General features: G+C 35.0%; 1 protein-coding gene across 1 annotated transcript in view; it reads right to left on the bottom strand.

The window, feature by feature from the left end:
• Positions 1–17125, bottom strand: part of LOC123550673 (uncharacterized) — a 49376-nt gene extending 32251 nt beyond the window's left edge. Inside the window, exons 1-2 of the mRNA XM_053545099.1 lie at positions 16723–17125; positions 1244–1313 (exon numbers count right to left, since the gene is read on the bottom strand). Coding sequence (XP_053401074.1) covers positions 1244–1313; positions 16723–17108 — 456 coding nt within the window. The 5' untranslated portion in view covers positions 17109–17125. The remainder of the gene's footprint in view (positions 1–1243; positions 1314–16722) is intronic.
• Between the last annotated feature and the right edge of the window lie 823 nt (positions 17126–17948).

The raw sequence follows: 17948 nt of genomic DNA on the forward strand, positions 1-17948 counted from the left end.
TTCTGGGTCAAATGGTTCTCAAGTTGTTGGTCAGAAACCGTTTTCCATGATCTGGTCCCTGTCACCATGACCCTTTCTCAAGTAGCCCAAAAATCAATAGAGGTTATTTACTCTACATGTCCAATCATCTTATAAAATTTAAAGATTCTGGGTCAAGCGGTTCTCAAGTTATTGATAAGAATTGTTTTTTTGAGACCTTGCCCTTTGATCTAGTAACTTCAAAAATAAAAGGAATCATCTACTCTGTAAGCCCTATCACTCTATGAAATTTTGAAGGTTCTAGGTCAAATGGTTCTACTGTTATTGATCGAAAGTAAAGTGTGACGGACAGATGGCCCATATGACCTTGACCTGTGACTTAGTGACACCCCAAAAATAGGGGTCATCTACTCTGTTAGAACTATCACCCTATGTAGTTTGAAAGTTCTAGGTCAAATGGTTCTCAAATTACTGATCGGAAATGGATATTTATGTTCTGGCCCCTGTGACCATGACCTTAAATAAAGTGGCCCCATATCAATAGGGGTCACCTACTCTGCATGTCCAATCATCCTGTGAAGCATCAACATAAAATAATTCTGGGGCAAATCGTTCTTAAGTTATTGAACGGAAACTGTTTTACATGTTCAGGTCCCTGTGGCCTTGACCTTTGATGTATTGACCCTAAAAACGTAAGGGGTCGTCTACTCAAAAGCCCTGCAACCCTATGAAGTTTGAAGGTTCTAGATCAAATGATTCTCCAGTTATTGATCGAATGAAATGTGATGGACGGACGGCCTGACGGACGGACAGGGCAAAATCAATATGTCTCCCCTAGTGGGAGGAAGGGGATATAATAAGCTTTCTGATCATTGACCTCCAAGTGGGACCTTGACCATAAACTAAGTGGCCTTAGAATGATATATGCATACTTGTTTTATACGCTGTTCAGTTTTAATGTCAGTCAAATCTTTTCTTTTGTGATGTGACGATGTTCAGTTTTCTTGTAAAAATGTCCAGCTTAACGTATAAATACTTTTAAATTTCTTATATTCCGAATTGATCATTTTTCGGCTGTGGGTTGTTAATGGTTTACGCACGGTTTATTTTTCAAATATAATATTGAAATGAAATGAGAAATTATCTCCCTGTTTACCTCTATTTTTCTCTTTACATACCCTGTCCTGACTCGTCCCGCCGCTGGCCTAATGTGTTTCATTATAATTATCGTACTTAAAACAACTGAATAAAGTTCATTACTCACCAGAGACGTTTCTGTAGACTTGTTTCTTCCATTTGTAGCATCGTTACTGTTTGAATTTGAATGGTCGTCCCTGGATAAAAGTAATAAGTAAAAAAAAGTGTTTATAGTATAATCAATTTCGTAATACAATTTCGCACATGTTTTGTTACATAAGTAGTAGGTCACGATGTTTCACATCATAAAAAGTATTGGTAGTCATCGAAGAAACAGTTCTACCAAATTCCGCCAAATTCCTTCAAATGTAGACTTATTCCTGCAAATATAAGAAAAACGGTTTTGTAATTAAGATCAGTAATTTTTCCTTGATTTGCAAGTGCACATTTAAAGGAATTTTACAGAAATGCAGTTTTGATAAATATGTTCAAGATTTGTTAAAAAGCATAACCCTAGCAGGTCGCGTTAGTTTTCCTATATGGCTTTTTTGACGAATCAATACTGCTTCAACACATTTTTAAGCGGTCACTCCAGGAAATTAACTGTGAAATTAGGTTGTAATTACAAAAATATCATATTCCTAAAATACTGTGTCTTTGTCAATATCGGTATCAATTTACAGCATACGAGTAAATATAATGTCTTTTATGTTGTTTTGTTTTATTATTATAATTATCAATTATAGGTCAGATGGCAACTATTCAGCTTTGATGGTAGCGGAAGACGCTAGGTGCCCCTGTGTGTATTATTTCATCACGGGAAAGCACCTTGGTAGAACCAACGACCTTCCGTTAGCAACCATGATGGCTTCCTCACATGAAGAATTCAACGCCCCGAGTGAGGCTCAAACCCACATCGGTGAGGAGCAATTGATTCGAAGTCAGCGACCTTAACCACTTGGCCACGGGAGATCAACAAATGTTACGTGTACGTATATTTTGTTATATAGGCGCATACGAAAGTTCTGGTATTCTTTGAGTTGATATTCATTACAAATTTTATCATTATCCAAAGGCTTTTGTAGTCTCTGTTCAGATCCAATGTTTTGTTCACTGGAGATTAAAACTGAACTCCTGGGGAATTTCAAATTTTGTTTAATTATGTATCTTTTCTTCTCAAAAGATAATAGGTAAGGGTAGATTTTTCGGAAGCACTAAACACACAGCCTCAGAGACGACAAAGTAGGCCCACAACAAAAAGAAGCCGTAACGGAAAAATATTACAGACGGGTTGCTTCAGATTTCTAAGAAGAGGGCCATTATGGCCCTATATCGTTCATCTGAGTTTAGTTTCTTGCTTGAAAAAATTTCTTTGCTAAAGCTTCAAAAACAAAAGAACAAAAAAAGGTGAGAAGGTCATGGTAAAGGTTCTTCAAGATAAGTACTGAAATCTGTTAAAAAATTATACAAATCTCTTTGCTGTAGCTTCAAAAACAAGAAAGTAGGCCAGTAGGTCAGGTCTAAGAACATTAAAGAGGAGTATTGAAATCTGTATCGGAAGTTACTGACGTGGTCCAAATTTCTATGCTGTTATGATTGGTGTGCAAAACTATACATGTCGTCAAAATTTCAAGGCTGTATCTTAAAAAACAAGAAAGTAGGTCAGTAGGTCAAGGTCACAGTCAAGTTACCCCTAATTACTTGGGGTCATCAGGTAATTATAATTAAACAATCTAGGAAATATGATCAGATAATTGTTGAAGTATTTTTCCCTATATAACTCATATACAAGCGACCCCCGAGGCGGGGCCTCTTTTCACCCCAGGGGCATAATTTGAACAATCTTGTTAGAGAACAACTAGGCAATGCTATATACCAAATATCAAAGGCTTAAGCCTTGAACTTTCAGACAAGAAGATTTTTTTTCCTATATAAGTCTATGTAAAAACTTGCACCCCCATCCCTCCTGGAAGTGATTTGTTTTGGTAACATTTTGGCACTTCTGACAAATTATTCGCTTGGATAAGGAAGTATAATGAGTAGACGGCAAGGCGGTTGTGCGAAATTGTCAAGTTTACTCTATCGTGGATGCAGTAGCTGATATCTTGGATCACAAATTTGTGAAAGGACATGGGACATTTTCCTATTCAGATTGCCTATCCGACTGAGTAGAAACTGACCTAAGGCTAAATTTCTGAAATTGCACAGAGAAGATTGTTAAAGACCATTTCTTGACATATTCGACTACATTTTACAAGTTTGTGAACAACAAAGAAGACTTTGTAGACATTTCTCATTCTCATTTCTATTGAAATATGAACATTTTACGTTTTAAACATCTTTCTCCCAAGTGACGCAACAAAATATTTCATATGCCTTTGTAAGTAATTATTATATACGTATGCTGCAAAAATGGTACTTGGTCAAAGGAGGGAAGTGCTAAAACTTGAAAAAAACTACATACAGGGTGTCAGGAAATGAATTTTACATAAAATATTTTGACACTTATTGCATATGTTTCTTAAACCTTACATATCTACAGCTTTGTTAGTGTTTGTAAATATTTCAAGCATAGAAAACACTAAAATAAATAAATAGCAGCTTGAAAGCAGACTGATCCTGATAAGAATATCTTATGAATTTTTCAATCAGGTCTGTTGCCTCTTGACAATCAAAGTCCGTCGATTGAGCATCATCAGGATTGGGACAACTGCGTCAATCGCAAGTCATGAACCAAGCAAGTGGTTTAGACATATAAATCTAGATGTAAGTGTCTTCAACCTAAACATGACAAAGAGATATAGACATACTTCTATAGGAATAGTGCCACTGTAGTGTAAATGTCTTTTACCTTTTGTAGGACACAATTATGATGCACCTAGAATGCATTTAAAGAACAACCTTTGCTTTTATTCGAACCAAAGAACCACTGGATCCAGCATCCTAAACTGTAACAGGATTTACACAAGACACCAACTCCTGAACTGACCCTGGTGTCTCCAGAACTAACACTGACGCCCCAAGAACTAATACTGACGCCACCAAGAACTAACACTGACACCCCCAGAATTAACACCAACTCACCCACACATCTTAAACTTATTCCGAAGCCGACCGAAATATTAGTAACAACCTTCAAAGAACTAACACCGACACCCAAAGAATATCTACATAAATGTTAATACTAACTAATGAAGTTCTGTTCCATTGATATATTGGACCAGTTGGTATTTTATTGATCGCGGCCGCGATCATATTGAATAGGACAAGTATTTGCACGATGGGGAAAATATTTCATGATGGACCTGTCAATTCTTTACTTATGGGTGAAACAGGTCTCATAAGCGTAAATACGACTAGCTTCTACTGATTATAAAACATACCGTACGATTTGTTGTGAATCAACTGTTGTTGTACTTTTAGTAGTTCAACCGCCACCCTTGTTTAAGAGCAACATTTAAAAAACACGTTTTTTTTCATCCTCAAGTAATAAGTAAGTAGACTCGCCCAGTTTAATCAATCTAGACGCATAATCTACATAGAGCGCTTACTTCACCCGATTTACATTCGGAACATTTTCACGCGTTTCGGGCTTTATCGTATGTTTAACATGGGATTTTTGAACCGTCCAAAGATGTTGGAAATGTTTGTCTCATTGCTTATTTTTTTTTTAATAAAAATGTTACTGCTTTCATTGTCTACCACTTTTTTTCCACCCTTGCCTGAAAAAACAGTAATGAGTTTGTACACTGTTCAGACAATTGTGCTCTGTTGAAATTTAACCAAACACAAGTTTACCTGCATAAACAGAAAGCATGATATGTCACCATGCGCGGATCCAGATGCGGGGTGGGGACCGGGGGTCATGACCCCCTCTGGAAAATCTTTAAAAAAGGAAAGAAGACAAGAAGGAAAGAAAATATTTTTCGAAAAAGGCAACATTAGGACTGCATGTAAAGTATATGCGGCTGCTGCTACATACGACCCCGACATAATTCATATTATTTATCTAAAAGAAACTAAGAATTTTACCTTCAAGAAAGCTTGATTTTATCATTTTCGCAAATTTAACAGGTTAGTCCGTAAAATTGTCCCAGAATGCAAAAAATGAAGTGCCAAATTGCAAAATTTCCAGGGCGGGTGGGGGGTGGGGGCAGGGGATCGGACCCCCTCTGAGAAAATTGGCTGTGTCCGTGCATGGTCACTATACCTGTCCAATACTGGACATTATGGTAAACGCTTCATTCCTGCACAAATGACAATTTCGCAACTTCTGTCCGGTTTGTACAAATTTCTGGCCGCGATAAACCATTTGACTTGTTACTACATGTATTGTTATGTTGTTTTATTCTTTTTTGTACTGGAGTAACAGAAAGCACATTTAAATGTTTGCTAGGCATTAAAAATACAGACCAAATGTGCATGACTCTGTGGCATAGCCACTATTATATAAGCACAGCAGGACTGTGCCTACAGTTAATTTAGGAAACTGAAAAGCTAAACACACCAAAGATGCAATATTATGGGACCTTGAAAAGAGCAAACGATGCATCTAGAACGTGTCCAAATATGTCATAAAATGCTTAAACCCTGGCACCCCTGAACCCACAGTGGCCTAGGCAGTCTCCTATGCCCCTCCGCTACAACTGAAAACGGCAAGCTTCGCAATGTTTTCTCAAACATTTTGAGGCCAGCTACCCAACTGCATGTATTCAATATATAACCCTCCCAATAATACCCCGTCAGTATTGTACATTTGTAAATACAGTATAGCAAAAGATGTATAGAAAACAAACAATTGGCTATGATCAATGCATCAGTTGTCATGGGCACTCAGGTGGAAAGAACTGAAGTACAGCTGTGTGACCAAAAGTTTTGTTCCACTTTTATTTTTTGCTTCTCAATTATTTTTTAAAAATCTTAATAAAACTGAATATATGCATGGTAAAAGTTTATTTATTGTTTTAAAACATTTTATAATAGACATACCTTAAATGCATATGCTTATTTCACTCAAAATACACATTTTAAATTTTTCAAAAAAAATATGACCCTTAGTCACAAACTGTTCGAATTTCAAGAAAATGAATATAAAATAAAATATTTTTTGTGACAGTTTGATAGAAATAAAACTTATTTATTTCTATTGAAGCCATTATATAAAATAACAAGAGGGTCATGATGACCCTGGATCGCTCACCTGAGTAATATGAGCTACATGTTTCAAATGTCAAACTGGTGATAAAATAGTAAGAAAGTCAGTAGGTCACATTCATGGTCAATGAAATTCGTTTTACGATTTGTGTGCAAAACTGTGTATGTCATCAAAATTTCAAGGCTGTATCTTAAAAAACAAGAAAGTAGGTCAGTAGGTCAAGGTCACAGTCATGTGTCATCATTTTACTTGGGGTCATCAGGTAATTATAAATAAACAGTCTTGGAAATAGGACCAGACGAGTTTTTAAGAATTTTTCCTATATAACTCACATAATAAATAAGTGACACTAGGGCGGGGCCTCTTTTAATCCTAAGGGCATAACTTGATCAATTTTGGTAGAGGACTACTAGAAAATGCACCATACCAAATATCAAAAGCCTAGGTCGTATGGTTTCAGACAAGAAGATTTTTAAAACTTTTTCCTATATAAGTCTATATAAAACTTGGGACCCCCAGGACAGGGTCTCTTTTTACTTAAGGGGTACAATTTGAATAATTTTAGTTGAGAACTATAAGACAATGCTACAAACCAAATATCAAAGGTCTAATTGTTTTGGTTTCAGACAAGAAGATTTTTAAACTTTTTTTCCTATATAAGTCTATGTAAAACTTGGGACCCCCGGGGCGGGGCCATATTTGATACAAGGGGGATAATTTGAACAGTCTTGGTAGAAGAACACTAGATGATGCTACATACCAAATATCAAAGCCCTCGGCCATGTGGTTTTGTACAAGAAGATTTTCAAAGCTTTCCCTATATAAGTCTATGTAAACCATGTGACCCCCGGGACGGGGCCATATTTGACTCTAGGGGGATAATTTGAACAATTATGGTACAGGACTACTAGATAATGCTACACACCAGATATCAAAGCCCTAGGCCCTGTGGTTTTGGACAAGAAGATTTTTAAAGTTTTTCCTTTCGGGTGCCATGGCAACCAGAGTTCTAAATGGAATTCAGTTCTTTGAACACTTTTGAAAGGGAGCCACCCAAGGATCATTCTTGTGAAGTTTGGTGTAATTCTGCCCAGTGGTTTTCAAGAAGAAGATTTTTTTTAGAAATTGTTGACGGACGACGGACGACGCACGACGGACGACGGACATCAAGCGGTCACAATAGCTCACCTTGTCACTTCGTGACAGGTGAGCTAATAAGCTACTAAAGTCAAGAAATGGCATTGAAATTTAGGCAAAATCCCTAGCATAATGTCCGATGTCCTTGCCCTAGGTCCCTCACCTGTGTAACACACCATAAAAGTGTAAACATGTTTTACCTAGTTTACCTAGGAGACAAATATTCTGACCAGTTTTCATTAAGACTGAACCAATTTTATGAGTGTAAACAAGCATTTTATTTGATTTGACCTAGTGACCTAGTTTTTTACCCCACATAACCCAGATTCGAACTTGTCCAAAATGTCATGAAAAAACATTCTGACATAGTTTGGGGAAGATTGGAGCAAAACAGTAGAGCCTCTAGAGTTTATACAATCTTTTCCTATGATTTGACCAAGTGACTTAGTTTTTGAACTCACGTGACCCAAGTTTGAAATCATCCAAGACTTAATGATAACAAACATTCTGACCAAAATGTATGAAGATATAATCAAAAATGTGCCACCTAAGCTTGTTCTTTGATTTGACCTAGTGACCTAGTTTTTGAACCCACATGACCAAGAAAAAAATTCACACGATATTTCATGCACACAAACATTCTGATCAAGTTTCATGCACATCAGATGAACAAGTGTGTTAACAAGCTTTTCCTTTGATTTGACTGGGTGACCTAGTTTTTGACCCCATATGACCCAGTTTCAAACTTGGCTTAGGAATCATCAAGATAAACATTCTGACCAAGTTTCATGAAGACAGGGTCATAAATGTGGCCTGAAGAGTGTTAAAAAGCTCTTCCTTTGATTTGACCTGATGACCTAGTTTCTGACCCCATATGACCCACTTTCAAACTTGGCCTAGAAATCATCAAGATAAACATTCTGATCCAAGTTTCATGAAGATAGGTTGTTAACAAGCTTTTCTTTAGATTTGACCCGATGACCTAGTTTTTGACCCAACATGACCCTGTTTCGATCCAGGCCTAAAGATCATCAAGATAATCATTCTTTGCAAGTTTGTATCAAATCAAAGCATAACTGAAACCTCTACATGGCTGATAGGGCCAAAATAGAAAATTTTGCCCCTTTCAGTGGCAGTACCTCTAGAACCCATGATGGAATCTAGCCATTTTTCGAAAGGAACCGAGATCTTACTTTGACTAAAGTTGTGTGTAAGTGTGGTTAAAATCAAATATAAAAGGTCACTTCTATCGTGTTCACAAGGTAAAAATTACCAAATTTTGGCACTTCTAGGGGTCAATCAGGGGCAGTAACTCTGGAACCTTTGATTGGATCTAACAGATTCATCATGGAATCCAAAATTTATTGTTGTTGAAGATACTTTGCAAATTCGTATCAAATCAAACCATAAATGAGATGGGTGCAAAAGCCAAAATAGCAATTTTTTTGGCCCTTTAAGGGGCCATAACTCTGCAACCCATGATGGGTTCTGGCTAGTTTTCGAGAGGAACCGAGATATTATGCCCATACAAGTTGTGTGTTTGATTAAAATCAAATACAAAATGTGGTCTCTATCGTGTTCACAAGGAAATTGTGGACGGACGGACGAACGATGGACGAAGGGCGATCAAAAAAGCAGGTATGTGCCACCAAAGCAAACATTGAAAAAGTTTTTAAAAAAACAACAACAACAAAAAAAACATTCGCATAAACCGTTATGAAATTGATAAGCTAGAGCAATGCACTAGTTGTGAGAATATCAGAATCCATTACATGGCATACGACTAATATGCCCCTCTCCCACTGCGTGTGTGTGTGTGTGTGTGTGTGTGTGTGTCTTCGGGTTTAACGTCTTTTTCAACAATTTTTCAGTTATATCCACTGCAAGAAGTTTGTCTTTTCAACCCATATAGCACGATTGAAAGTGATGAAAAGTCATTCTTCAATGGATTCGTTAAAAGCTGAAGACCACCTTTGGAGAGTTAGATCATATTCATCTTTTCTCTATTAGTGAAATTAGTGTCTGTCACCCGGTGAAAGCTAATGAAAAGGCTACAAAGACAAAGCCAGTGATCGTTCGTTTCGTTTCCAGAACCAAGGTTTCTGAAGTTTTTACCATGAATAAACATTTAAAAAATCTCGTACACTTACAAGGGTATTTATATTACAGAAGACTTAACAAACCAACGAATGAGGATGAGGGAGATTGTTAAGAATAGTGACAGAACTTCTAAGAGTATACAATTAATGGTAACGTCCACTGCACCTTTAAAAAGAAACATGTTGCATTAACTTCGCCAGATGATCTGTTCAAGATTGACGTCGCAGCTGACCTAGAAGCCTTAGGGCTAAAAATCTTATCTAGGATACTGGGGAGGATGGGGTTACCTCCATAAATGACTTGGATCACATCAACACAAATCATATTGTCTCTATTTCGATTAAACCAGTTTTACAGTGTTCAGGTCGTGTAATTAGAAGTCATAATGATTCATCTAAAGCCCCAAAGTGTTCCAGTCATTAAATCTCTAGTCACGTGTTGACTCAGTTAAAGTTTCACAGTGTTCCAATCATGTTGACTCAGTTACAGTTTCGCAGTGTTTAAACTACAGTCATGTTGACCCAGTTACAGTTTCACAGTGTTCCAGTCATGTTGACTCTGTTACAGACTCACAGTGTTCTAATGTTTCACTTAACAATTCGTTATTTTATGATAACAGGCTTATAAACAATCCTACTATAAACACTAACCATGATCATGCTTATTGTTTACCCTGTCATTCCGACACGATTAAATTCTCATTTATAAACGTATTTAGTTTATCTTCCAAATTGATTATTTCAGATTTTCACGGCTTCGTAAATAATGACGATATTTGTTGCGTTGCAGAAACTAAATTAGATAATATTGACAGCATAATTGTAAACGGTTACACTTTCAAACATATCAACAGGGACATGTGTAAAATTATTTAATATTATTAATGTAAATCTAGTGGGATAGGGGTTTTTATTAGAAATTCCTTATTTAACAACGTTTTTCTGCATGGAACTTTCTACTGAAAATTGTTTGTGGTTTAAGTTGAAAGATGATTTGTGTACATGTATTTACGGGGTTGTTTACATACCTCCTGAAAACTCCATACAGTTCTTTAAATCTGTCGACGATTTGGAAAATAATATTTTAGACTTCAGTGTATGAGATCTGTAACTTTTGACTTTTTGGAGATTTTAATGCCAAAAGTTGTCAATTGTCTGATTTTTGTTATTTTGATATGTCATAGACAATATTTTTTATGTTAATACCAAGCAGAGTATTGGATTTAACAATCTTGTTGATTTAGGGATACCAATCGAGCACATTTCTAGTGATCTTCATCGCTGTAATAATTTTGGTCGTAGACTTATAGAAATGAGTAAATTTACGAATTTATGTATTGCCAACGGTCGTTGTGGTTCAGATACTTTTGTAGGAAAATGTTCTTGTATCAGTGGTAGTGTTATTAAATATGTTTTATTGTCTGAGATAATTTCCAAAAAGTTATACATTCCGATATTTTAGACTTTGACACATTGTTATCTGATGTGCACTGTGCACTTGAGCTATGCTTAACAGTTCAGTCTATTAAAGTATTTGACTCTATAGTGAATCGTGTGTTACCATTTCGTTTACTTTCAATAAATAGAAGGTTTATCGCCCTTTAGAACTTAGTGTTCACAAGACCTGTTTGGGATAAAACCTTAAAAGAAAATTTCATTGGTCACTTTGACGTAAATGACATCAATAATGTGATCTTAGACATGGATGATAATATAGATGATAGAAATTACAGTAGCATTGTTATAAATGATATAACAGAATCGGTTCAAAGTTATATTGTTAATGCTGCTAAAAATTGTAATTTTATTCAGCAAAAAAGGTTTATCAGAAGAATAAGTCTCCAATGAGACGTGATTATTATAATAGTAGAAATGTTTAATGACCAAATAGTTAAAAAAAAACAACTCAGAGGTCTTAAGAATTCCGATCCTTAATGTTATTGGAGTATGTTAAAAAGATATTCGGGTGAGAAAAAATCCATTGTACATAAAAGTTCTAGCTAATGGTGTACTTTACGAACATTTCAGTAACTCGAATACAGATTTTGCTAATGCAGATACTTTTGAGAATGTGGATTTGGATAATATTTCTGAATATAATATATTTTTCTGAAACTAAAGTTAAAAAGGCAATCAATTTGTTAAAACATAACAAGTCATTTCCTATTTTTGATAATATTTTGAATGAATACCTTAAACATTTCCATCCACACATGTTATCGGTGCTTTGTGAACTTTTTTAATATTATTTTAGATTCAGACATTTTCCCAGACGTTTGGAGTAAGTGTATTATTTTTCTGTTGTATAAAAATAAATGTGTTGTTAATGACCCAGATAATTATACAGGAATTATAACACTAAGTTGTTTGGTAAAATATTTACATCTCTATCGTTTAGAACAGCGACAATGACACTGGCGGGCAAAGGGCTTAAAGCAGTAATCAGTAAAATTACAGTCCCAACAAATATTATGTTTAATCATTTTGACTCATTTCTGACTTCAGTATTATCATACTCAAGCGAAATTTTGGGTTTGACAAGTGCTGAGTGTATTGAACGGGTTCATCAGAAATTTATAAAATGGACACTAAATGCCAAAATGAGCACGAGTAATATACGAGTATATGGAGAATCGGGTCGGTACCCGTTAATTATAGACCGAAAATTAGAATAAATAAATATTTTCTTAAACTCCATAACAGAAGAGACAATTGTATCCTGAATAGTTTGCTGGGTAGCATGTTATTATTAACAGAACACGAAATCGATAACTGGACATTGCAAGTGAGAAATCTACTAAACTCAACAGGTTTTGGTGAAGTTTGGTACTTCCCAACATCTGTAAAGGTTGAATTGTTTATACCTATTCTTAAACAGAGGCTAAAAGACATGTACATTGTGTATATATCGGAATGGCGAGATAGTTGAATGTATATCCATCTCTTTATTTGTACAAAGAAATCAAACAGGCATTTGAAATCCCTGGATATTTACTTGTATTAAATAATTATAGGTTATTAGCTTTGTATCGGGAAATATGCACGAATTCTTCAGTGGAAGAACAAGTGCATATTTCCCGATACAAAGATAATAACCTTTTTATTACATCCGCATCAACACGTACAAAAATAATGTAAATATCATGAATTTGTTCAATATCCTGAATAGGACTGACAATACTGAACTAAACAGAAAAAAAGAGAATAGTGCAGCAACACACATTGAATTACGTCACGCACCCGATATGAAATTCAGGCGTCAGTGTATGGAAAAATATTGACGTTTCCGGTACCAGTGTAACTTAACGGGGAGTAGAAACGAGTATGTAATAATTTAATTTACAGACGGGCAATAGCAAAAATTCGCTTAGGATCACACGATTTACTGATTGAGAAATCCAGATATGGTAACGAAGCAGTGCCAAGGATGAAAGGAAATGTGTCCTCTGTGACCTCAATGACATTGAGGACGAATTTCATTTTATCATAAAATGCAAATTATACAGTGATCTAAGGAGGATTTATATTAATACTTACTACTATAGACATCCGAGTGTTATGAAATTCATTGAATTACTAAACTCAAAAAATAAAAGTAATAAAAGTGTCCATATTAAGTTAGCTGTGTTTATCATTAAAGCATTTAAATTGAGACAGTTTCAGTTTCGAGTGAATGTACAGTAATTCTCACTTTTATCTGTATTATTATGTGGATTCTCGCTTTTGTGCTTTTGCTTTTTGTTTATTTGTGTATGTATTATGTTTTGTTTTAAATTCCATGAAAATGTACGATTTGTCTATGTATTACGTATGCCATGCAGTATATAATTGTTTACGTATATGTCGATAAGCTGTTATATGCTTAAGACTAATAAATAAAATGTTCTGTTCTGTTCTGTTCTATTTAACATTAGATTAAATTCTTTTTTTAGAGACTAATAACTTATTATGTGAAGAGCAGGCAGGTATCAGAAAACATTACTGTTGATCATATATTTTCCTTGAAATCTTTAATTGATATGTATCTTGCTAGTAATAAGGATCTGTTGCTAGTCAGTTTGGTGTTAAACAAAGTGAAAAATTATCACCTGTACTGTTTTCACTTTTTTAAAAATAATTTGAATGACTTTATGTCCAATGAATACGCAGGCCTGCAACTTTTGTCTGAAAATGTTAACCAAATGTAAGTGATAATGGTGTGGAGGTCTTTCTCAGACTATTTTTATTATTGTATGCTGACGATAAGTTATTCTAGCAGAAAGTTCACTTGATCTCCAGACAGCTTTGAATGCTATGTCAGAATATTATAATTTATTGGGCCTAAAATGCTTCGAAAACTAAAGTAGTAATGTTTTGGAAAAAAGGGGGTATCCGTAATCTTCCTGCCTTTTGGTTTGAAGAAAACGTTTTAGATATTGCCGATCATTTTTCATATTTGTGTGTTATTTTTTCTTTTAATGGGAAAATTAGTTAAAGTAAAACCTATTTTACTGATCAAGCCTGCAAAGCCATGCTTTCTGTTATTAAAAGGTCTAGAAAATTACGGTTACCTAATGATATGCAACTGCACCTATTTGACACTATGGTCGCGCCTATCTTTTATATATAGTTCGGAAGCATGGGGAATTGAAAACGTTGACATTAGTGACAAGATTCAATTAAAATATTTTAAATATACTCTGAGTCTGATGCACGGCACACCTAACTGTATGTTATATGACAAACTTGGTATCATATCACTTTCAAATCGTATCAAAAGTAGAGTTTTAAATTATTGGTGTAAGCTTATGAATTCCAATGAAGATAAATTTTGCAATAATATATAATATTATTATATTATAGAAAATCTCTATTTCTGCATGAAAGATTGAATATTAAATTTAGTTGGATCTCCTTTATTCGAGATAATTTGAATAATCTGGGTATGTCTAACGATCAGTTTATACAAAACTGGAAAAGAATTGTTAATAATTCTAAATGTTTGAATTACAGAATGTATAAACACGAATTTGTATTTGAAAAAATATTTCAAACTTCTGCCAATCGATCTTGCTGTCACACTAGGTAAATTCAGGTGCATGAATCATAGACTACCTAGAAAAAGGAATATTTTATAATATTGCTAGAGAAGAAATAATCTGTCTATGTAATAATAATTTGTAAGGCGATGAATTTGATTATCTCTTCAATTGCACCTTCTTTAATAAGGTTAGAAAAATGTATATTGATGACTATTACTTTAAACATCCCAATGCTTTTAAATTCTCCAAACTTATGAATTGCGAAAAATTGAAAATATAACGACTTTACCTAAATTGGCAAGTCTTTTGTAAAAACATAATGTCTAGTTTTAGATAATTTGTTATTTTTGGGGTGATGGACGTGCAATCAAACTTGGTAATACCGAATGTTTGCTTGTTCTTCTTGGGCGGCTTGGCATTATTTGGGTGTAGATTATTTAGTGAGTTTATAGTTTACCAATTGTAGTTGCGGGTCCACTACCTTAATAACATTTCTCATCCTCCTCGTACATTGTTCACAATAATGACATCTTGTTTAATATTTCATGTTGTTGTATGATATGATACGTTTATGTCAGATGCCCATAAGGACCTTGACTTCAAATAAACTTTGAAACTTTGGTATTGCTAGGATCTAGATAGGTAGACCAATGACACTGAAGAGAAAGCTATTGCAGTTATCCTGCGGATAAATTATTAAAAAGAAGAAGTTTGACGTTCATGGACTAAAGAAGATTGCAGTATTGAACTGAGCAATGGAAAGCTGAGACAGACACATATGGTTTGGTAAACTACTGAGATAGTAGGAGAGTTCCAGCTTACAGACGAGGTTCAACAACGTTATTGGTGAAGTAGAGCCAAGGCATTGGGATCTTACCTATATGGTAGTTTAATACTATATGTTTTAGCATATAGGCGCTGGAGTCGGGGCAGTTGCAGCTTCAATTATGAGGACATAGGCTGAACATCTAATAGTATGCGATAGGACTCATATGTTGTTGATTCAAAGACATCGTCTGACGGAAACTTCAAGAAAAGGACCAGATACACGAATCATTTTGGGAAGGTAGCCAAAGAAATATTTTATACAGGAGATATATGGTCTCACCAGCTCTACGTTTTAACTAAGGACATTCCACATAGTTTGTCAGCTGTCTCAGATATAGTCACCTTACCGATTGGACCCATTTCATTGCTCAAAATACTAAAGGCGAGGTCATATAACTCGTATCACTGTACAAAGGACATAAATAATGATTAAACAAGAATTCCAATGTAAGAACTACGTACTTTTCAACCTACAAAACATCGCGAGAGGTCTCTTGTTGTGCCAATTCTATGTCGGGATTTTACCACTTGGGAAAGAAACTGGCAGATATGTCAGTGATACACAAGAGGAAAGACTTACTACATTTTGTGATTGGACCTACATAGAAGATGAAACCAACTTCCTTTTAGAACGTGCATCTTTCTACATCTAGGTGAAACATTTTTAAAGATGTTTGCAACACAAACTTTTAAGAACTTTATTTGTATTTTTCAGATAGTGAATGAACATAACTCTGGCCTAGATGAGTAAAATCCCAAAGAGAACAGTCGTTGCAAAACTTCATAGGCTATAAAACAATCCTCAAACAATGTTTTATGACTCTCGGTCAAGTACATTTTGACATGCATGGGCACAAACTTTTATTTTTTAAAAAGTCAAGGGCCGTAAATCTGGTTCTGCAAAGTGAAAAAACCACTCAGGTGCACAAATTAAATTCACATGCTGGATATCATTCCTACCTGGTTTCATGACTCTTAGTGAAATATGTTTTAAGATATATTCAATACAAGCACTTAATGTGTATTTTTCGCTAAGTCAAGGACCATATCTCCAGTCTGGCTGAGTGGTAACCTAAACAGAACATCAGGTGCGCAGTTTCACATGTCATATAACAATCCCCTAATGTTTTATGACTCTTAAGTCAAATATTTATTCTTGAGCTATTATATTATAAATTATGTTATAATGTTATAATATACTGTAATTATTTGAATGGTAACAATTCACGGTAATCACTAATGTTCTGGAAAAATAACAACTAAAAGTGGACCACGGACATCCAACGATCCTTAAAGCTCACCATGAGCATGTCGTTCTCTCCTCATCTCATAAATACAAATTGATTTCATAATATAAAGCAATTACCTTAACTCTTCTTCTAATTCACAAAGCTCCAGATTACTTTTATGGTAAACACTCTTCATCATCCAGATGTCGCAAGTGATGTCTGTGAACAAAATTAACCCAGCTATCACCTCCAAAGACCTTTCCATGAAGTATGTTGTTATCCATTTTGAAAGTTCATTGTTCCTGCTCTTCAGACAATTATACAAGCTACTCAACTGAGCCTCATCTTTAACATCAAATGTTAAATAAACGAGACCGTTCTGGTAGGAGACATCAACAATGGATACGAAAGACAGGTCCTTCCTTTGTTGAATGCTCTGTTGCAGAAGTTGTAAATTGTCTTTCAAGTCTTTCGCAACATCTTTAAATCCTGTCTCTGTAATTTGCCCATTATCTATGTGCATAGACAAAGGCAAATTAACACCTAAAAGTAAGAAAGATCATGATGTGCTTAAATGTATCGCTGTGTTACACAACTTTAGCGACGGGTCATGCAAGGAAAATATATTTGAATTCATTTTAAGATCTGGTTTCAGAATAGAATATTTTTACATTTTTTCTTATAGCAATACAGAGAAAACAAGAAACATAAAAATTCCACGAAAATCAGGTGTGGTCTTTCAAACAGTTTATATTTTATGTAACGGTAACCTTGAAGGTTACCTTAAGCAAACCGTGACGTTGACCCTAGCCATATAAACAATCCCTCAATCTGTTCTATCAAGTTACCTACAAGTTTCATCATAATATCTCATTCCTAATTAATCAAACGGATGTTTTTTTTCTGTTTCATTAACTGTGGTTCCAAATAAAATACAAAGTTAGTTCTTCACATAAACATGCTAAACACTAAGTTTTTTGACAGTATATCAATCCTTACTGTAGTAATTATTATTAGAAATGTTAAAAATATATGTTTAGGGGTTCGGAAGGAGGATAAATTGTTTTGGCGGGGTGGGGGTGGGTTGAGGTCGGAGGCCATTGGTGTATGAGGTAATTTAAGACAAAAGTTAATACAAAACTGGGGAGAGGGGCGGTGTTAACAAGGTTTAATGGACGAGAAGGGCGGGGATAGAAGTGTTGGAAGGGGTTGGAAGTGAGGATCATGTCATAAATCTTTAACTAACACATTTAAAACATCTGACTTCAGTGACATTGCCCTTTGAGATACCTGGTTTTAAACAGAAAGATTTCTGCCACTTACTAAGATAAATTCTTATATAGAGTTTGTCGATTAAGAGGGC

The sequence above is a fragment of the Mercenaria mercenaria genome, chromosome 6 (assembly GCF_021730395.1).
Source record: "Mercenaria mercenaria strain notata chromosome 6, MADL_Memer_1, whole genome shotgun sequence".
NCBI lineage: Eukaryota > Metazoa > Mollusca > Bivalvia > Venerida > Veneridae > Mercenaria > Mercenaria mercenaria.